We start from the raw sequence: 23,793 nt of genomic DNA, 5'->3' as shown, positions 1-23,793 counted from the left end.
AAACGAAACTGCAGCTGTGAACTGGAACAAAATGCAAAAAACAAACAAGGACAAAAGTCCGACTTAGCTGGAAGTTGTCTGGTAGCAGGAACATGCACAGAAAGGCTTCTGATTACAATGTTGACCGGCATGGAAGTGACAGAGGAGCAAGGTTAAATAGCGACTCCCACATCCTGATGGGAACAGGTGAACAGAGGGGATGATGCACACAAGTTCAATTCCACCAGTGGCCACCGGGGGAGCCCAAAATCCAATTTCACAACAGCTTACCTTTTCGCCATCTCAGCAGATTGATAAGTTTATTCTGATTAAGGACCTCTTTCTTTTTTGCAGAAAGATCATTTTAAAGGTTTTGCACAATCATCCGCAATCCATTCCATCCCTTGAGCAAACTGAACACAGGGCATTTCAGGACCTTATGGACCTTTTATCTGAAGGGGATTCCTCTACAGGTAGGCCACAATTTCCATATAGAAACAAGTCCTTGGTTTGTCCCTCTCTTTCTACCATTCCGGCTGTAAAAATCTTTTTTGAGATGGTCAGGCAGGATATAGAAGCATTGCCTGTTGTGACCGGCACCATGGCCAATCTTACTATACAAGAGAAGAGGGCCCTAACTCTTCTCAAGTCAAATAAGGAATTTCTTATTAGAGAGGCAGACAAGGGCGGAAACATGGTGTTATGGCCCCATGATCTATACTTGGAAGAGGCCTATAGACAATTGAATGACCAACGCTTCTATCGCAAACTCCCGTCCAACACTACGGGGGTTTACTCTACCAAATTTAGACTGCTCATAGATAGGGCTTTTGAGTTGGGTATTATTAATATTCATGAACGGGACTTCATATGGGTTGAACAACCTGTGGTATCAACCTTTTATATGTTACCTAAAGTCCACAAAAATATTAAGAAACCCCCCGGCCGCCCTATAGTCTCTAGTATTGGTAGTTTGTGCGAAAAAGCGTGTTCTTACATTGACTTCTTTCTGCAGCCCCTTGTCATCACACTTCCCTCTTACATCAGGGACTCCTCACACTTCATCAGTACCTATAAAGGGATGACGTTGGCCGCAGGGGAGTTTATGGTCACCTGTGATGTCGAATCATTGTATTCGAACATCAATCATGATGATGGTATGCAGTCTGTGCTATTTTTCCTGGACCAGCAAGTCAACTCTGATAGAATGCACGACTCCTTCATTGTTGACCTGCTTGACTTTGTCCTGAGACACAACTTCTTCCTGTTTGATAGGACCTTCTTCCTTCAAACATCTGGCGTAGCCATGGGGGCACGTTGTGCCCCGGCTCTTGCAAACCTTTTTCTAGGATGATGGGAGTCAAATTTTGTCTATGTTTCTGACCTTTACAAAAGTAAAGTACGGTATTGGTCACGTTACATAGACGACATATTTTTCATTTGGTCGGGCTCCTCGGAGGAATGCTTGGGGTTTCTGGATTCTTTAAACAGCAATCCCTTTAACATTTTTCTAATTCATCATCTTTCTTCTATCACAGTCAATTTCCTCGATCTCGAGGTTAAGTGTCAGGATGGCACACTTTCCACATGCCTGCATCGGAAGCCCACAGCTGTCAATAGCTTATTAGACTACCAGAGTTTCCACCCCAAACACACGAGAGACGGGGTTCCGACGGGTCAATTTCTCCGAGCCAGACGAAATTGCACACTAGATTCTGACTTTAGGAGAGAAGCCGAAGACCTTGCAACAAGATTTCGGGGTAGGAATTACCCCAAAAGATGCATCTCTCGTGCCTATCAGAAGGCTAATCTACAGACACAGAATTCTCTGCTTGTCCCTACCAAGAGAAGATCGGACAATTATGCGCGCTTCATTACCGGATACCATACTCAATGGCCGCAGGTAAGGAGGATTTTGAATGAGCACTGGAGAATTCTAACTACGGACACTCAAACGTCCCAAGTAGTGAGTACCCAGACATTAATGACGGCCAGGAAGGCGCCCAACTTTAGGGACATTCTTACCCAGAGTCATTATACTAGGCCCACACAGAGACTCAACCGTGGAATCTTGTTGAGAGGCTCTTTTCCGTGTGGTGACTGTAGCATATGTCCCTACATGCATCCGACTCGTGACTCCTTCCGCAATCCTGTTGACCAGACACAGCATAAGCTAAAAGCATATATTAACTGCAAGACTTCACATGTTGTTTATGCTTTGATTTGTCCTTGTCCTTGCATTTATGTAGGTCAGACTTCACAGGAGTTGCGCAGAAGAGTACAAAGCCATTTGTCAACTATAAATACAGCGGCAGCGGACCACCATAAAGGTAAGACGCTGACTACGGTGGCTTCGCATTTTTTGGCTCACCACATGGGCAGCCATGCAAATACGAAGATAATCGGCTTGGAGCATATTAGGAGCTCCGGTAGGGGTGGCTCCCTACATAAGCGACTATTACAGGTCGAATCCAGGTGGATTTATTCACTTCATTCCATCACACCTCATGGGATTAATGAAGATCTCCTCTTCACAGGTTTTCTGGGTTGATCTCTTCCCGGGATGGCTTCATTATCGGTTGGCAATATCCCGGAAAGGACTTTGTGAATTTGTCCTTGGTTGGTGGCACTCTGGAAATATCCTGGAAAGGACTTTGTGAATTTGTCTTTGGATCATACTATGGACATCCTGCTGGAGTTGGCTGTGGGCTTCCAGTTACACCTCATCCAGTTGGCTGTGATCTATTCTTGAAGACTATGTTACATCCATGTGGAAACCCTTCACTCATAAAGGGACTTGGCTATGAGCCTTGTCATACTCTTTTGGACGTTATTAACTATTTCTTTGTTTCATGTCTTTATTTTTGGATTATCTTCTTGGGATGTTTCACCTCTCCTAAATGGGGGGATTAAATGTTTTGGCTGTTGGTGTGTTTTTTGTCATGTTACCTTTTTTTTTTTTTTTTTAATTACTTTTTCATTATTTTTGTTATGTCTGTATGCAATTTATTCTATGTATATGTGGTTTATTATTTATTTTTATATTTTTTGCTTATATATATATATATATATATATATATATATGTTTGTTTGTGTTTCTTTTATTATGGGGGTCTTTTGTGCTTGTACCCCCCATTTTGTGCCACTTTATCTCCCCCCTTCTGTTCCTTTCCCATCAGTCCCTGTTTGCAAGCCAATATACTCCTGTTCTTTGTGGACCACCGATCTCCGATTGGCGCGTGCGCAGTTGAACATTATGGGCAGAGACGTCTGCCCTTTCTATACTCTTCTTTCTCTTTGCGCATGCGCTATTCTGCCGGTGCCTTTGACCTCTGTTCTCTGTTCACTTCCGGTTTCCCTGTTTCCGGTCCGGAACGGCTGTATGCCAATGCTCGTTTATCACCACTTACCAAGATATAAAAGGACGTTGACTGCGATTGGTAAGCTACTTCCCCTGACGAAGCGGTCTCAGAACCGTGATACGCGTTGTGTCCTCCCGCCTCCAGGCCCTGTTCCTCCCACTGGCCGTTCAGGTTATTGCTCCTTATCTTCTGGGCTTTCCCAGGCTTTGTGTGGTGTGCTGCCTGTTGTCCTCTTTGGGGGTATCCACGGCTGTGGGACCCCCTGTTTTCATCCTTATTGCGGCCACACTGCCGTTTGCATTGGGACCGACATTTGTTGGTCATTTAGGTCAGTACTCACCTATGAGTAGTCCATATCTATTTTAAGGGGACTTGCATTTATTTTTCTTGTCTAAATATCTGCCGAGATTGTTTTATCTCTAGGACGTACATTTTTATTATAGTATGGTCGTTCCACCCAGTTGTATATCAGTACATGAAAACAGATACGGTGTTATGTGGGGTACATTTGGTTACACATGTATATTATACATTGTATTGTGAACAGGTCCATTGGGGGGAGTTCTCTCTTTCTGTCTTTGTATTGGTTTTAAGTGTTTTTAGAAATTGTTACCAATAAAGTTGTTCCTTGTTTACACTCAATATTGGAGGTGTGCGGACTATGTAGTGGCTGCTTTTTGCTCTTTTCTTTATAGGGCCTAGGACATGATTACAGCAGTTGCTCTGTTGATCTCAAAACCGTGACTAAATCTGCGGCGCCCCCACCTCTGTGATTGAAACGGAATGCTGACGAGGGAAAAAAAACATCATTTTCTCCTCGCCTCATTCGGCTGCATGCAGGCGCCGGGCAGCATCATAACGCTATTAACCTGCAGATTTACCATATATCTGCAGGTTAATAGAGTTATTTCTGGTGACAGGTTCTCTTTAACCCCTTAATGACCAGAGGTGTTTTTGGTTTGCATTTTCATTTTTTGCTCCCCTTCTTCCCAAAGCCATAACTTTTTAAATTTTTGGTCAAAATGGCCATGTGAGGGCTTGTTTTTTGCAGAACGAGTTGTACTTTTGAACTACACCATTGGTTTTACCATGTCACGTACTAGAAAACGGAAAAAAAATTCCAAGTGTTATGAAATTGCAAAAAAGTGCAATCCCACACTTGTTTTTTATTTGGCTTTTTTACTAGGTTCACTAAATGCTAAAACCGACCTGCCATTATTATCATCCAGGTCATTACGAGTTCATAGACACCAAACATGTCTAGGCTCTTTTTTATCTAAGTGGTAACAAAAAAAATTGCGCCATTTTCTGATACCCAGAGCGTCCCCATTTTTCATGATCTTGGGTTAGGTGAGGGCTTATTTTTTGTGTACCATGCTGTCGTTTTTAATGATCCATTTTGTTGCAGATCGCCCGTGATCGCCCGTTATTGCATTTTAATGCAGTGTCCCGGCGACCAAAAAAAACAAATTCTGGTGTTTTGAATTTTTTTCTCGCTACGCCATTTAGCGATCAGGTTAATCCTTTTTTTTTATTGATATATTGGGTGATTATGAACATGGCAAAAGTGAGTTGATTTGAAATTTTATGTTTTTTTTTTATATATATATATATGTTTATATATATATTTTTTTTAACTTTTGGCATGCTTCAATAGTCTCCATGGGAGACTAGAAGCTGCTACAACCCGATCAGCTTTGCTACATAGAGGCAATGATGAGATCGCCTCTATGTAGTAGAATTACTCTCTTGCTATGAGCACCGACCACCAGGCGGCGTTCACAGCAAGCCGGCAGTGACAAACATAGAGGTCTACAGGAGAACTCTGGTTGTGATGCCAACCCACCGGTGACCTGCAATCATGTGACGGGTGACCGGTGTGCAGATTTCCAGAGCGTTTGACAGAAGCGTTTGTTAAATGCCAGTGTCAGTTTGACAGCGGTATTGAACAGGTTAATAGCCGCGGGTGGAATCGCGATTCACTCGCGGCTATTAACCTGTTAAAACATGTTAGCTGTTCAAAACAGCCGACATCCCGGGAAAGATGTGGGCTCACCGCCGGAGCCTATATCAAAGGGAGGGTGTCCGACAGGGTACTATTATGCCCAGCGTCAGAAAGAGGTTATAGGGAGCCTGTGCTGTCAAAAAATGCTGCTAACCTGCAGATATGGTTTAATTCTGCAGTTCAATAGCGTTCTAAAGTGTTGTGGCCGCTGCACTGACAGCCTAACTACCAGGAGGATATTGACTTTACTCCTTACGGCAGCTTCTGACTTTCAGTCATAGAGGTGCGGGAGGCACAGCTTCAGTCAACGCTTGGTACATAGCGAGCGGCAGCTGTAGCCACGCCCAGGACTTGACTGACAAGTGGCTTAACACTGATGCACGCTGTTAGAATGCTATTAACCTGCAGAATAACCCCATACCTGTTATGTTAATAGCGTTTTTTTTACATGACAGTTTCCTTTTAAACCATAGTCCTAAAGATGTTTTCTGAAATCAAGGTAGAAAATTTCTGTTACCAAAAACAAAAATATTTTTAATATACTCAGGTCCCGATTCATCAAATCTTTTATGCCAGAAAACTTTCGTTAAAAGCTTTGAAAAACTGCAAAATTTTACGCCAATTTCTCCCAGCTTCACAAAAATTGACAGAGCTAGTGCGGCATAGGGTGCGCAATGCCGCAGCTCGTCTAATTCATGAAGAACTAGGACATTCCTTACTCCGGAATTCTGAACCAGAGTAAGAAAAGTGGCGAGGCGCACGGAGGTGCAAACCACTAGTCAGATGCTCCTGATTCATTAAGAGGCATGTACCTGACTTAACCACGCCGGTTTTGGTGAATTGGGGCCAAAGTCTGTGAAACACTCTTTCCAACACCTGACCTGCCTTTTGCTCCACAAATGGGCATTAAGGCAGTGGCATTATTATTAAAGTGGTTGTTTAGCACCTCTTATTTCTATCTGATCGGCTGCTGCTCACTTGGCGGGAAAGATGACTTGCTACTCATCTAATACCAGGACAAAGCCAGGTTGTATTTCAATGCAAAATGAGTTGCACCTAATTGTGCAAAGAATCCCAATGGGGAGAAACCAACTCTATATATAGCATTGAATAGAGAAAGAGGAGTATTGCGGTTAAAAGATTATTTTATTTTGTAAATATATAGTAATAATAAAAAACAGTAAAGTGCATGACAGACGGAACAAGCCAACGGTGTCAAATGACAGCAAAAATCAAGTAATGTGTCACCAGTATTACAGTAGAAGAAGCCCTATATTCAATACAATATTTAGACCATGTGCAAGATCCAAGAGGCCAAGTGACAATATATAATTGGACAAATTAGGGCATAGCTTACCACGAATAGAGCACAGCTGTCAGGAGGCACTGGACTGGATGAAAGAAACCCCAACATGCGTTAGTGCGGCGTGCATGCTGACTGCCGTATTGGAAATTTAAGTGTGGTCACACATGTATCACATTTGTCACAATAGTGGTAACAGTGGCAAAAAGTTCAAGACTTATAATTAGATAATCATGATATGACAGTCAATGTAACCACACTGGTGTGGTGGGAACTGTAATATAATTTCTTCCAAACGCCTTTCAGGGAGAGCGGGGTAGAGACTGGATGTAATAGCAGCAGGTGGAGAGAAACAAAAAGTTGATGATGGCACCACAAAACGGTCATGGCTATAAATAATAATAAAGTAAAAAACAATAATAGTGAGAAAAAATATAAAAGAATCAATTAATAATCTGGAATAGGTTAAGGGACAAGATGGGAAAGGAAAAGGGAAAAAGAGGAGCAAAGAATAGATTGGACAAAATAATAATGATGTACTATAAGAAGGAAGAGACACTAAGGGCCTCATTTAAGTAATTTAAGCCCTTAGGCGTCATAGTGTCAAGTCTTTCAATCCAATTTGTTTCACGTTGACCTAACAATTTTTTATTGTTACTCCCTCTGATCCACATGTGTAGGCTTTCAATACCGCTGACCATAAGCGACTTGGCATCACAATTATGGTAGGCCTTGAAGTGGCAGGGGATTGTTTTTAGCTAATAGGGGTCGGTCACTGTTGTGGCCATGCAAATGTCCCGACCATGCTCCTGTACTCGGACACAAAATTCCCTAGATGTCAATCCGACATATATTAAAGAGCAACCACAGGTGGCTTAATATATTAAGTTAGTTGTACTACACGAGATGTGTTGCTTAATCTGAAAGTGTTTGGAGCCGTCTGAAGAGTAAAATGTTGACCAGAGTAGGACAATTGCACAGACAGGTCAGTGGCTGCATTGCAAGTACCCTAGTGAGGGACCTCTAGAGCCAAATGGATTGGTATGAGCTGGAACATAGTGGCTTCTGACCAATAGGTCACTTACATTTTTTGATTATCTGGATGTCATAGAGGGGAAATCAGTCAGGAATGGTTCCATGGAGGGTTGTGTTTTCAATATGGACCAATGTTTTTCTCTCATATTGGTCCACTCGTGGATGTAGGTGGAGATGAATCTGATCTTATCCTCTGTTTTTCTACCTCTGTTTTTACTACTGGAGTACAGTAGACTATTATGTGGTGTCTTCCTTGCCCTGTCATACCCGCGTTTAATATATCTGTGACTATAGCCACATGAGTTGAAACGTTTACTGAGTTTCATGGCTTACGTCTCAAATTTATGGTCAGAAAAGCAGATCCGCCTCATCCTTAGTAACTGTCCAACCGGGACGGCCCTTATGGTAGCAGGGTTGTGAGAAGAATTTGCTCGTATTAACACATTAACCAATGTGGGTTTCCTGAAAACTTCTATCTGGATACGCAAGTCATTGTCGATCTCCTGAGTTATGTCCAGGAAATCTATTTTTTTATTATAATTGTACGTAAACCTTATATTGCGTGAATTCTGATTACGTTGATTCATGAACATCTCAAGCTGCTGCACCATCCCGCCCCACACGATGAAAATGTTGTCAACATATCTTAGCCAGGACAGCACATGGTCACCGCACCTAAGGAGGTAAAATGAATCTTTATCCCCTTAGTGACAGGGCCAAATTTTTTAAATCTGGCTAATGTCACTTTACATGGTAATAACTCTGGAACGCTTCAGCAAATCCCAGTGATTTTGAGATTGTTTTTTTCATGGTGCATTATAATTTATGATAATGGTAAATTTAAGTCAATATGTTTTCTGTTTATTTATAAAAAAATATCAGAAATTTGACAAAAAATGTAAAAAAAAATAGCAATTTTCAAACTTTAAATGATTATTCCTTTAATCCAGATAGTCGTACCATAGAAAAACATTAATAAATAACACTTCCCTCATGTCTGCTTTACATCAGCACCATTTGTAAAATGTTACTTTATTTTGTTAGCTTTTTATGAGGTTTAAAAATGTAGCAGTAATTTTTCATTTATTTCAAGGACATTTGCAAAATTTATTTTTTTTAGGGACTTATCCAGGTTTGAAGTGACGTTGTTGTCCTTTATATTGAAAAACCTCATAAAGTGATACCATTTTGAAAACAGCACCCCCTGACAAATTGAAAATTGCTGTCAGGTAGTTTATTAACCCTTTAGGTGATTTTCAGGAATTAAGGCAAAGTGACATGACAGGAATTAAAAAGTTTATTTTTACCACCTAAATGTCGCGAACTTCTGAACATTTTACTATAGCTGGCAGACACTAAGGCCATGTGCACACGTTCAGTATTTTTCGCGTTTTTTTCACGTTTTTTCGCTATAAAACGTGATAAAAACGCGAAAAAAACGCTTACATATGCCTCCCATTATTTTAAGTGTATTCCGCATTTCTTGTGCAAATGTTGCATTTTTTTCCGTGAAAAAATCGCATTGCGGAAAAAAAAGCAACATGTTCATTAAATTTGCGGAATTGCGGGGATTCCGCACACCTAGGAATGCATTGATCTGCTTACTTCCCGCACAGGGCTATGCCCACCATGCGGGAAGTAAGCGGATCATGTGCGGTTGGTACCCAGGGTGGAGGAGAGGAGACTTTCCTCCACGGACTGGGCACCGTATAATTGGTAAAAAAAAAAAGAATTAAAATAAAAAATAGTCATATACTCACCTTCGATGGCCCCGGAGTCTTCCCGCCTCTCAGCGGTGCATGCTGCCGCTTCCGTTCCTATAGATGGTGTGTGTGAAGGACCTGCGATGATGTCGCGGTCACATGACCGTGATGACGTCGCGGTCACGTGACCGCGACGTCATCGAAGGTCCTGCACACACCATCTATAGGAACGGACGCCGCTGAGGAGATCGGCTGTCTGCAGAAGGTGAGTATAACCATTTTTTTATTTTTTTATTATTTTTAACATGATATCTTTTTACTATTGATGCTGCATAAGCAGCATCTATAGTAAAAAGTTGGTCACACTTGTCAAACACTATGTTTGACAAGTGTGACCAACATGTCAGTCAGTTTTCCAAGCGATGCTACAGATCGCTTGGAAAACTTTAGCATTCTGCAAGCTAATTTCGCTTGCAAAATGCTAAAAAAAACCGCGAAAAAAACGGGAAAAAAAACGCAAAAAAAATGCGGATTTCTTGCAGAAAATTTCCGGTTTTCTTCAGGAAATTTCTGCAAGAAATCCTGACGTGTGCACATACCCTAAGGCTGCTATTTGGCCATGAATTGCCATGGCAAACATCAGGACCACACAATCATGATCTTAGGGTGCCGATGGGGATAAAGAGGAAGCCTCCACACTCTGTTAACCATTTATATGATATAGTCACTATTGACAGCAGCATCTAAGGGGTTACACAGATATGGACGGTGCCAACACTGATCGTGGCTGATGCAGCAAGTTGTCAGCTATAGTGTACAGCTGGCAGCTGCTGGATTGTCACCTGTATGGGGAGGCTATTCTTTTATATCTCAGGTCAGTAAAAAGATGTATCGGTGGTCATTAAGGGGTTAAAGGCAAAAAAATTGTGGGCAAGGACAAAGTGCAGCAGTTGAAGAATAAGCTCACACAAAGGGCCATCCAGGTTGAAGGTCCCCAAGAAGAGTCGGAACGCATCTAAGCTGTGGCCATGATCAATGCAGGTATAGAAAGTCTCGACATCAGCAGTAACAAGCAGTGTATTATTATCCACAAAGACGCCGTCAACCCGAGAAAGGATGTCCGTCGTGTCTTGGACATAGGATATAAAGTCTTAACCCATAAGGTATCATGTGTCTGTCATCCTGCTCCATCTTCTGTAGGCATCTTTACAACGGCTGATAGATATTGTGCACATATTCTACTACATAGAATTCCTGTATGTCCTACTCTAATTAATATGAAAGTTGGGTAATGCCAGACAGGCATCAGAAGTTTGCCTTGGCAAATTTCTAACTTAGCATACAGATGTGTTTCTCCATGCCCATTATCAGATTCAATAGAAGAGACAAGGCTTTGATGCTTCATAGACTGAATACATTATACATATTTTTGTTTTCTGATGTCATATTATGTGAAGGGATTATCCAAAACCCACCCTGCTCTTGAAAATTTATTTTACCCCATTCACTTTCTATATTTAATTGATTCATTGTTTATAAAATCTATAATGTATGTGTAACACATGTTTATTTTCATGGTAATAGGAAACACTGGAGCATTTGAATTTGATGGTGGAATAACTTATGAGCAACTGCAGGTATCGTAATATATAACTTTATGACTCAGTGTGTGAGGCCATGTCTTGTCTAAGTTGTTCTAACTCCTTGTTTTTATTATGGTATAGACGATGATTGAAGAAGTTTTAGAAGACAGTAACTACTATAATCTAACTTCAAACAGGTAAGAAAAAGAACTTAACTAATTTTGACAAAATCAAGGATAAAAACAAAACGAGCAAATGCCCTACAGTAAGTATGTAAATATAAATAGTAATAGCACATGTAAAAACAGTATACATAGTTGACACTATTTTTATTGAAATAACGTTAAACTATCCCACAGTGATGAGGTATACCCTCATGATGGATCCTAATTCTTGTACTTCACCTCGTTATTTGTCAGTAGACCTCCAAATAGATGGGTGACAGAGCAGGACACAGACCAGACTGTTTTGCACCTGCAAAAGATAAACCGATTGATAGACCTGTAGATCTACAGACAGCCTGTTATTAATATTTATTTATATAGCACCATTCATTCCATTGTGCTGTACAAGAGAAAGGGTTACATACAAATTACAGATATCACTTACAGTAAACATACTAATAATGATAGACTTATACACATGGAAAAGGACCCTGCCCTTGTGGGCTTACATTCTACAAGATGATGGAGAAGGAGACAGTAGGTTGGGGGTTGCAGTAGCTGCGATGGTGTTGAGGTGGTAGCGTGGTCATTGCAGGCTGTAAGCTTTTTGAAGAGATGGATTTTCAAGTTCCGTCTGAAGGAGCCAAATGTGATGGATAATCGGACGTGTTGGAGCACAGAATCACAGGGGATTGGTAATATTCGGGAGAAGTTTTGGAGGTGATTGAATGATGAGAAATTAAGTGAGGAGAAGATGAGGAGATCCAAAATAAACAGATACACAGGTGTGAAACAGTGATCAGTGACGGATGATATTGGAATCAGAAGACATACCAGAATAGACGGATACACAGGTGTGAAATAGTAATCAATGAATATGACAGATGATATTGGAATCAGAAGACATACCCAGATTAGACGGATACACAGGTGTGAAACAGTAATCAGTGAATATGACGGATAATATTACAATCGGAAGACATACCAACAATAGATGATAAGATAGATAGATAGATAGATAGATAGATAGATAGATAGATAGATAGATAGATAAGATGTTATCTGAGCATATTCCCTGATCACTAGTCCTATGTTAACATCTAACTTGTTGGCCTGTTAAGATTTTTTTGATTGAGAAAGCCTTTGAGTTCACTTCAGTGTTTTTTTTGCAACAGCTATTTTAGTTTCATATATCTAATAACTGTTGGACACAGTAATGTTTCTGCCTTGAAATGAGGTTTATTGTACTAACAGAAAATGTGCAATCTGCATTCAAACAAAATTTGACAGGTGCATAAGTATGGGCACCCTTATCATTTTCTTGTTTTAAATACTCCTACCTACTTTTTACTGACTTACTAAAGCACTTTTTTTGGTTTTGTAACCTCATTGAGCTTTGAACTTCATAGCCAGGTGTATGCAATCATGAGAAAGGCTACTTAAAGTGGCCACTTGCAAGTTTTTCTCCTGTTTGAATCTCCTCTGAAGAGTGGCATCATGGGCTCCTCAAAACAACTGTCAAATGATCTGAAAACAAAGATTATTCAACATAGTTGTTCAGGGGAAGGATACAAAAAGCTGTCTCAGAGATTTAACCTGTCAATTTCCACTGTGAGGAACATAGTAAGGAAATGGAAGAACACAGGTACAGTTCTTGTTAAGGCCAGAAGTGGCAGGCCAAGGAAAACATCAGAAAGGCAGAGAAAAGAATGGTGAGATCAGTCAAGGACAATCCTCAGACCACCTCCAAAGAGCTGCATCATCAACTTGCTGCAGATGGTGTCACTGTGCATCGGTCAACTATACAACGCACTTTGCACAAGGAGAAGCTGTATGGGAGAGTGATGCGAAAGAAGCCGTTTCTGCAAGCACGCCACAGAGTCGGCTGAGGTATGAAAAAGCACATTTGGAGAAGCCAATTTCTTTTTGGAAGAAGGTCCTGTGGACTGATAAAACCAAGATTGAGTTGATTGGTCATACAAAAAGGCGTTATGCATGGCGGCAAAAAAACACAGCATTCCAAGAAAAACACTTGCTACCCACAGTAAAATTTGGTGGAGGTTCCATCATGCTTTGGGGCTGTGTGGCCAATGCCGGCACCGGGAATCTTGTTAAAGTTGAGGGACGCATGGATTCCTCTCAGTATCAGCAGATTCTTGACAATAATGTTCATGAATCAGTGACAAAGTTGAAGTTACGCAGGGGATGGATGTTTCAGCAAGACAATGATCCAAAACACCGCTCCAAATCTACTCAGGCATTCATGCAGAGGAACAATTACACTGTTCTGGAATGGCCATCCCAGTCCCCAGACCTGAATATCATTGAACATCTGTGGGATCATTTGAAGAGGGCTGTCCATGCTCGGCGACCATCAAACTTAACTGAACTGGAATTGTTTTGTAAAGAGGAATGGTCAAAAATACCTTCATCCAGGATACAGGAACTCATTAAAAGCTACAGGAAGCGACTAGAGGCTGTTATTTTTGCAAAAGGAGGATCTACTAAATATTAATGTCACTTATCTGGTGAGGTGCCCATACTTTTGCACCTGTCAAATTTTGTTTGAATGCAGATTGCACATTTTCTGTTAGTACAACAAACCTCGTTTCAAGGCAGAAACATTACTGTGTCCAACAGTTATTAGATATATGAAACTGAAATAGCTGTTGCAAAAAAAACAATTTTTATACAACATTAAGCTTAAGATTAATAGTGGTGCCCAAACTTATACTGTAAAATGTTTGGAAACTCTGTTGTGCATAATTGTGTATAATCATTTGAGGGTTTTTTAGTTTTGAAAACAATACTATAATCATTGGGAGATTTGTCCAGTAAAATGTGATGTATACTCTAACGGTTGATTATTTGAACATTATACTCCTTTCGATTGACTATTTAGAGAAGTAAGAGAAAATTTGTATTTTCATATTAATTTGGAACGCGATGTAGACGTTTCCCATGGATACAATATAACAGCCAAAAGATATCATATACATGGACTTGATAATCTCAACTTGTCCTGCTTCTTTTGCTGGCATCCAACCTTTTTTTTCAGAATTAACTAAATTTTAAATAGCTTCAGCCTCTAGACATTATGTAGAACTTAATATCTGGGTGAAGCCATATAAAGTGATTTATAATTCATGTAGGATTGGTAGTGTGTATCCAACATTTCTGTATATTCAGCGGGTAAATAAGTATTGAACATAAAAGGGTGCTATTGACATGAAATTCTCACCAGATGTCGGTAACAACCCATCCAGTCCACACAGGCAAACAAATCAAACCATAAATTTCCATAAATTAAGTTATTTGTAATAATGAAAAATTACACAAGAAAAATGTATTGAACATATGAAGAAAGAGAGGTGCAAAAAGACATGGAAAGTCATGACACCAACTGAAATCTATCATTAATTAGAAAGCAATCTTGCCACTTAGTGAAATATAATATCAGCTGGTTCAACTGATGGCCTATGAAAAGGTGTCTCATTACCAAAGTGCCACACAAAAAACATCTCATGATGGATAAAACCCAATGAGCTGTCTCAAGACCTTCACAACCTTATTCTTGCAAATTATACTTATGGCATTGGTAACAAAATAATTACTTAACTACTGAAGATTCCAGTGTGCACTGTTGGGACCATATTCTGGAAGTGGAAAGAACATAATTTCACTATAAGCCAGCCACGTCTAGATGCACCCCACACAATTTCAGATAGCGGAGTGGAAAGAAAGACCTGGAATCAGCAGGATCAGTTGTTTCAAAGAAAATTATACTGTAAGCAATGCACTCAACCTCCATGACCTCTAAGCAGGCTCACTACACAAGACTCCATTGCTGAACAAAAAGCATGTTCAAGTGCGTTTAAAGTTTCCTCAACAACATTTAGATAAGCCTGTGAAATACTGGGAGAATGTAGTCTGGTTAGATGGGACCAAAATTGAACTCTTTGGATGTCATAAAACACAACATGTTTGAAGGCCAAAAGATACTGCATATCATTCCCAAAACACCATACCAACAGTGAGTTTTGGAGGTGGGAAGATCATGGTGTGGGGCTGGCATTCTTCATATAATTAAGGTAACGATGAATGGACAAATTTATTCTTGATAAAAATCTGCAAAGTATTAAATAAATTTTCCCTGTGTCAATTCTCATTATTGCACATAACTTAATTTATATACATCTATGCTTTGATTTATTTGCCTTTGTGGATTGGATGGGTCGTTACTAACTATTGATGAGAATTTAATGTCAATAACACCGTTAGAGATAAATTTTACTTACAAAAATTGCTGTCGCGTTCAATACTTATTTTATCCACTGTATGAGGCATATGGAAAATATATACCAGATACATGACTGAAAAAAAGTAGAAAAGGGAAAGGCAGGTATATAATTTATTTCTAACCTAATTCACATATTCTTGTCATTTCCAAACACTCCCTTTCATATTTTTCTTTTATCCTATTTGTCCCACTCTTATTTCAGTACATTGATATTTATAATATCAATGTACTGATCTATTACATTCAGTTACGTCACTTAACAAGTATTAAAAAACCAGTAAAAAGAGTTAAGTTAGAAGAATATTGTCCTTAAAACTCTACCTAGAATGAACTTCTGTTTCTTTTCTATCTGTGATGGCAATGACAGATAGAGAAATAAGTCTAGGTAACTTTTTAAGGAGCTGATAGTTTTGCTTGAAGGTAAAGTTGCTAGGAGCCAAAGGTTGCAATATTCTGGCAGGAGAGCTTTGAATGGGAGGAAAGCATTCATTTTACCTGATGGAAATAACCGATCTGCTACAATCTGCAGAAAAACACAAAAAGATTTAGTCTTCTGTTAGCTTTGGACCTCAAGTGCCACCTGCCTTTTGGGATCTCATGTATTCACTTGTTTTAAAATGTCTGACATATTACACTAGTATATATTATTTAAATGGAATATCATTTTTACGAGTTAAAAGCCATTTGTAAACAGATTAGTATTTTTTTTAGTTTGTGTATGTTTTAATTTCCTTTCTATGGTGATTGGCACAGTCATTTTGCTTACTAAAAGGGATATAAGCTCTCTGATTTTCCTCTTCCCATGTTATTGGCACAGTAATTTTGTCTGAGGTGCTCAGATTGGAAACCTCAATAACAACCTTCCATGGAATCATGTACAAGGAGGAGAAGCCAATCTGCCCCTCACTAATTGTGTGATTTTGTGTTCTGCATCCTGAATTATAATAAAGGTGGTAACTTTCCTTGTAATGACAATGAGATGGCTGCTGAGAAGTTATCTCTACAGAGCAGGAAATATCTATTATGGCTAGTATATTTAGTAGATAAGGATGAAAATATGTTTAAAATGAAAATCTTTTTTTTTTTACCAATTTTTTTTCAAAAGTTTTTCAAAAGGGGGGGCCCCTGTTTTTTTTTAAAGATTAGAAGGTCCTTTATTAAGATACATTTTATTCTTCAGATGGGAATTTAAGTAGATTGACATGCTTAACAAATAGGTTAATTATTATCAATATTTTTTTATACATCTTATATGTTATGTTTTCATATATATTTAAAAGAGCAATGTAGGATGACTCACTCTTTCTCTTTTGTCTCCCCTCCCTCTCTCACACTGGGAAAGGGCTTTATAAGAAGGATCAAATTCATTTTCTCCATAAACCTGAAGAAGGCTGCAAACAGCCGAAACGCGTTGCGTATATAGTTTTTATTAGTTTGAATAATTTTCTGCATCTTGATTTCCCTCGGTGGCAAAGACAGTGCCATTCCTGGTCCTCCTGTCTGGCATTTTTTTTACCAATGAAATGTTTGCTGATGATATATTTCCTTTAAAAGTTAATTACATACTGAAAATATAGGGTAAAGTAAACCATCATGAATACATCTTAATGTGCTGCTATAAAATCTGATAGAAGAATATTATTAAAATCCTGGTCCGATAAGTAAAATCGATAATTGTCTTTTTTTATTTAGATGATTACAAGAAGGAGTAGCTTACCCTCTCCTTCATTAGACCATACTCTTCTTCCTATTATAGAGCTTAAACTTTGCATCATTGAAATAAAGTTTATAAAGCTACATTTAGCAACATATAGCTTTCTTTATTGTCAATCAATCAGCCAGAGTAGATAGCTTACATCTGACAGAGGTCATTGCAAACTTAGTTCTGCCATTTGAGAGGAGCCTGACTATTGAACGCACGGCTTATCCTGTTTATAAAGACACTTAATTATATTTTGTTGTTATCATATCTGTCTTTTTCTAGATACTACTCATTCCCAGTGGGAGTCAAGAACCTTTTAACAATAAGACGATGATGGCTTTCACCTTTCCAAGGTTCAATGTTATTGTGTTTCTCCCCAACTGAAATAGTTGGTTAACTTAAAACTGCTTTACATATATGAAAGAAGATAATGGGGACTGTTGGAATCCTATGGGAAAACTTCTGAAAACTTGCAAGTGACTGTATTATCAGACGAGCTGCGCTTGTTTTGAGATGCTTTGCATAATGAAATGCTCTATAAATTGAATACTATATCTTTTGTATCTAAATGTAAAGACTTCCTGTATCTTAGTGTGTGATAATATTTAAATCCGCTTTCCTGCAGATTGATGGTATCTTAACATTTGTTTTTGCAGGAGAAAAATGCAAATAAAGTACATTATTTTGATTGGAAGATTGAATGTTTTTATTCACATGGTATGTCATGTACTGTGTTATAAAATACAACTGATAGCATCTTGCTATTTGTGAATGGATAATATATCTCTAATGCTCTGTTTTGAGAGGTTGTCAGAAACCGAAGAGAAACATACAAAATGCTTAACACAATGTTATTGTAGGTTTGACCAACTCTTCCTATCTACATATTTTAGGCATTAAAGCACCACCTTTGTGTATATCTTGTGCATAGTATTTAATTTTATTTGTTGCTTCTGGGATGCGTGACATATTGATTCATTCTTCCTGATATGTTTCTCTGATTGAAACCTACATTCCCCATGATGACTCTAGCTTCACAGAAGGGACAAAGGTTTTTTTTACTGCCTCTGCTTTTCAAAAATAAGAGCATAGTCAATTTGTTTCCTCTGCCACCTGCTTGATATAGGTTTCTCCCTTTCAGGAGGAGTTAAGAGGAGCATAATGCTGTGTCTCTTAGGAATACACTTGAGATTTTGCACATAGGCAATGTGAGTCACAGGAAACATTTAATGTATAACTATAACCTATCATTATTTCGACTCATCTATTATATCATAACTGTAGTACTAAAGATTAATTTCCACCTGCTCAATGAATAACATTGCCTCACTTTTAGTGTTATTACTGTGCTTGCATCCCTAAAAAAAAAATTATAAATCTATTTCCTGTAAAAATGCATAGAAACTCAACAAGATTATTTCATTTCAGGAGCCAGGCCTCCAAGACATTCCCAAGTTGTCTTTCATTATAAGAAAGAAAAATTACGCACTCCCAAAGAATTATAATGAAAGAAGTGGACTCTTTAATAGCCCAAATAGCCACGTTTCAATTCAATGACTGAACCTTTCTCAAGCAATAAGTAGTTGTACAAATTAAACATATATACAGTGGTTAAAAAAAGTCTTCACACCTCTGTTGAAATGTGAGTTTTTTGTCACGTAAAAAAATCATATAGAGAAGAATAATTTCAGAACTTTTCTACCTTTAATGTTATCCATAATTTGTACTATTCCAATTGAAAAAGAAGCTCAAATCAAGTTGAGAAGAAAGTAAAAATAACAAAACTAAAATAATGTGGTTGCATAATTTTGAACAGCCTCTTTTGATAAGTTATCACTTTTTTCATATTTCTATGACCTGCGCGCCCATGTAGCTTGCTTTCCAGGATTGACCCCACTGATAGATTCCCTTTTAATTAAAAAAATCTATCCACGTTTGTTATCTTTGTTATATTTCAAAACTCAAAGCTACAACTTGTTATGCAAAAAAAAAAAGCCATTTACAGCTATCTGGATGGAAAAAATAATAGTTATGGCTCTTGTAAGAAGGGGTGGAAAAAACAAAAGTACAAAAACTAAAATTGACTCCGGAGGTAAGAGGTTAAATGATCTGCAGTAATGTTTTGGCAAGCACTGGTTGTGTACTGCATGTAACAACAATCTACCAAATTCTTCATATGTCTGCCTGGGAGGTACCCTGGCAAGATGGAATGCTTTTTCTTAAAAAGAAAAACATCCTTGCCCAGCTATCTTTTTCCAAAACCTACATCAAGTCTGCCAAAAGGATATGAGGAAGCGTGTTATGGTCTGATGAGAACAAGGTTGAATGTTTTGGCCATGATTCCAAAATTTATGTTTGGCGCAAAGCCAAAACTGCACATTACCAAAAGAACATACCCACAATGACGCAGGGTGGAGGCAGCATTATGCTTTAGGGCTGTTTTTTGGAAGCTGCCACTAGGGCTTTAGTCAAAGTTAAAGTAATTATGTACAATTCCAGATATCTGATAAGTTAGAGTAGCTAGCTACTCACTCAGGAAAATAGCTAAAAAGCTAAAAACTGCAACTGACCCTGCAGGTTCCTGTATAGACTAGAGATCCTGACTTACAGTACCTAATGGTTCCTGTGTGAGCAGAGATAGCCCTGACCACAGAATAGAAGATGTCAGCTCGGACTTATGCTGCCTGAAAGGCCCTTGAGCACTGTATGTTCCTCCTAAAAAATCAGAGGGCATAGCTGAGTGTGAACTACCTACAAAAGGGAAAGTGTGCTGAAAAAAGGAAAGATACCAGACTGAGTAAGGTAAACCACAAAATAAAGTATAAAGTATGTGCTGTTACATTATATGCCTCCTGCTTCCTAAAAAGAAACTGAAGGTAGGTTCAGAGTAAAGAACAGAAACAACGAGATAAACCATAGCAGGAAATTTTGCTGCCTGGCTTTAGGTTACTGCAGAATGTCTGGACATCCACAAGAAATTATCGCCAGAAGGAAATGTCAGCAGAGGGACAGAATATAAAACCGCACCTGAAAGATGATAGGGCAGTCAAAAGAAAACACCTCTGTTATGCTAAACAGACTGCAGTCAGAATAACAGAACCTAAACACCCAGAGAAAAAGGTGTGGATGCTGTGGCTCGGCAGACAGAGAAACTGATCACAAAACACAGGCTCAAGAGTTCGAAACCAGGAGCATGACATCAGTCAACTTTTTCAACAAAACCTTCAGACCGCTGCTAAAAAGCTGAAGATGAAGAGAAATTTCACCTTTTGGCATGAGTACGATCCTAAGCATAATACCTCCAAATCGACATAAAAAGACTTTGCCAGAAGATCAAGCTTTTTGAATAACCAGCTAGAGCCCAGAATTGAATCCAACTGAACATGTGAAGGTGAACTGAAGAGGGCTCTGTACACAGGGGATTCCCTTGCATCTGCAAGGAAGAGTGGGCAATAATTGACAATTCTCTTTCAAAGACAAGTACAGCAGTACATTTACATGGGCAGTCCGTTCCTCCATTACTGAGAAATTGGCGTTTGAATTGCTACACAAAATAGGTTGTACATCTGAAGCCTCTATCACTCCAGCTCTATTCTCCTCCCAAATTGGAACAAGTGATTTTTATCGGTAGATTTAACAAACACGGAAAACCAAAATGTTCCACTTTCAGTGTAATCAAAACATACAAGAACTGTATAATAGACCTCTCTAAAGTAAACTTAAAATATGCAAGTAATTGGCTTGAAAATCATTAAATTCTGCCAGTTTTCCAGTCAACAGGAAGAAGACGTCAGTTATGTATCTCCACCAGGTCAGAACATGGTCTAAGTGGTGGGACACATAGACAAGGACCTCTTCCCGAGACACTATTATTAAGTTAGCATCTGCAGGCATAAAAAAAATCCTGCATTGTGGTACATAGACTCATTACATTAGCCATTTAAGTTTACAAGTGCCCCTCTCAAAAAATGGGATTTTACACCAAGAATACCTGTTCCAGAAATTGAAGCCTTTATTTCCGCTGCATTTCAGAATATTGAAATATCAAAACAGAACACTAGTAAATTATTCAAACACTTAAATGTGACAAGTGAAGAATTTCAAGCTTTGTTCTACCTGTCCTTTTCGGTGACATCACCATCAAATCTGCGGACAGAGGTAGTGCTCTCATCATCATGGACATAGTGTCACACATGGCGGAAATAAAAAGGCAAATGATATGTATGTCAAAAAGTGAAATGTGATGCTAAATTTGATATTTGGAAAATTAAGATATACATTGGATGAGACAAAAATATTGGAATCATTGGTTTTTAGGATTACCTGTTAATAGAGATGGGCAGACACCTGGATGCTCGGGTCTGGCGGGTTTGGCCAAACAAAAAAGTTCAGGTTTGGGTATCAGAACAGTACCTGAACCAGGGCCTCTTTCAGTTGAATTGGTGGCCCGAACATGTGTTTGCTGTGCTTCTGATCAGCAGTAAAATCATCACAGTCGATCAGACAGCCGCAGTTCCCACACTGTCAAAAGACAGTGTGAGCGCGCAGCTGTAATCGGAGGTATAAAGTTTACCTTCAGTCAGTGGTGTCAGCTGATGGGACTACTGCTCCCATCAGCTGATGCCTGCTCCTAATAACAGTGAAAGCAGGTGCGGCTAATGGGGGTATTCATCAGCCGGCACCTGCACTTTAAAAAAATAATTTTAAAAAAATGTTGTGTGTTTCTCTGCATTTTTTATAACCAGCCAGGCAAAACTGACAGTTGGGGGATGCAACCCTCAGCTGTCAGCTTCAGCAAGGCTGGTTATATCAAGAATATAAAAGTCCAAAAACCATTTTTTTTATTATTTAAATAAATGATATAATAAAACTGCATGAGGTCCCTCGCCCTTTTGACAACTAGCCTTGCTAAATCAGACAGCTGTGGGGCTGGTATTCTCAGGCTGGTAAGGGGCCATGGATATCACCCCCCCAGTCTAAAAATAGCAGCCTGCCGCCATACAGAAAAGCCTCATCTATCGGATACGCCAATTCTGGCACTTTGTGGCAAGTGGGGTTCATATTTGTGGGGTTGATGTCATTTTTGTACTGTCAGGTGACATCAAGCCCATGGATTAGTAATGGAGAGGGACAATATGCGGGCTCAGCGCAGAGCCTGCATCAAATGCAGGGACACCATAACATTCAAACACCATAGTTTGTGAAGGGGTTAAAACATGCCTTGTTGATCGAGCCAAAAATGGTGGACAAAATAGTACAGAATACTGCATCATCTGTTCAGTAAAATGCTGGTGCACGTAACAAAATGCTAATGTTCTCTTGGATAATAAAGGTCAATTCCATCAATCAAGCAAATTGAATGTCTAATCACCCAAATAAGACCCCAAGTGATTGCAAAATAGGATACATCTAAAGTCCTTGATGGTATCTGCCATACATTTTCATTATTGCTGCAGTTAGAGCCAAATGTGTTTGGCGTGATAATGGCACAGGCTGAGTTCAGCTGCAGTTCTTGTCAGCTGTGTATTAAAGCTCTGCCACCACAGTGTGGGTCAAATAAAACTCTATTTCTGGCCAATTAATCCCTCAGATGTCATGGTCAATAATGACATCTGAATCTAAACAGACAGCTTGAGTAACCTCATGTTTTTCATAACAGCCAGATAGCTAAAAAAAAAAAAGGCTTCAAAGTGTGCCTTCTTAGCATATGTCTAAGGCCATTTCAAAGTAGTAATATATAATAAAGATTTATTGTAATCTATTACAGTATATTGGCGATCAAACAATTGCATGATCAGGTCTCCTAATGTTCTTTTGAAATAATGTAGAAAAAAGTTAATTATAATTATAATGTTAAAAATTATTTCAGGGGTTGATCTGTCCTCTTCCTATAACAATTTATATAATTGTAATTATCCGTCTCTTTTTGGTGAGTTGAGGAGGCTATTGACTAAGTGGATGCCACTTTCGCTCTCAATGATTGGCCTGACAGCTTCAGTTAAGATGGATCTCCTGCCTAAGCTACTTTATTATTTTGAGACTCTCCCCATTAAGGTTCCTCTTGGGGAACTTAGGTCTCTCCAAGCTGCTATATTGAAGTTCATATGAAACAAAAGACGCCATAGAATGTCCAAAAGTGTTCTCACATCTCATAGATCACAAGGGGGCTTGTCTGTTTCGGATATTGTTAAATACTATTGGGCAGCACACCTGAGGAGGATTCCTTTGTGGGCTTCATGCTGGGCTTACAATATTTGGACTGAAATAGAAAATATATGGTTGGCTCTGATCCACCCAAACTCCCTTTTATGGTCGACTAAGCCTATTAATATACCATTTACTTGGTGGGCCATATGCAGTTTACGAGGGATCTTTGGCTCTCATTTGCAAGGTGTTTTGGTTTTGTCTCCCCCAATTCTCCATTTCTAATGACCTGGGGCTGGGTGAGGGCTTATTTTTGTATGCTGAGCTAATGTTTTTAATGATTCCATTTTGGTGTGGATAGGATTTTCTGAGTGCCCATTATTGCATTTTAATGCAATGTTGCGGCGACCCCAAAAAGTTTAATTCTGGCTTTTTTACTTTTTTTCGCTACTCAGTTTACTGATCAGAATAATTATTTTTATAGCTTGATAGATAGAGCGATTCTGAACTTGG

At 39.0% G+C, this 23,793-nt stretch overlaps 1 protein-coding gene across 5 annotated transcripts in view; it reads left to right on the top strand.

The window, feature by feature from the left end:
• NEK10 (NIMA related kinase 10) overlaps positions 1 to 17,828 on the top strand; it is a 407,343-nt gene extending 389,515 nt beyond the window's left edge. For 4 of the 5 annotated variants that reach the window (XM_077268950.1, XM_077268949.1, XM_077268946.1 and 1 more), the window contains 3 exons: positions 10,972 to 11,024; positions 11,112 to 11,167; positions 17,419 to 17,828. In XM_077268950.1, the coding sequence (XP_077125065.1) occupies positions 10,972 to 11,024; positions 11,112 to 11,167; positions 17,419 to 17,470 (161 nt within the window). In that variant the 3' untranslated portion in view covers positions 17,471 to 17,828. The remainder of the gene's footprint in view (positions 1 to 10,971; positions 11,025 to 11,111; positions 11,168 to 17,418) is intronic. The other variant, XM_077268947.1, reaches the window with a different exon arrangement.
• Positions 17,829 to 23,793: the final 5,965 nt, after the last annotated feature.

Source organism: Ranitomeya variabilis, chromosome 6 (genome assembly GCF_051348905.1).
Source record: "Ranitomeya variabilis isolate aRanVar5 chromosome 6, aRanVar5.hap1, whole genome shotgun sequence".
NCBI lineage: Eukaryota > Metazoa > Chordata > Amphibia > Anura > Dendrobatidae > Ranitomeya > Ranitomeya variabilis.
This window is presented reverse-complemented; position numbering and strand designations above follow the sequence as displayed.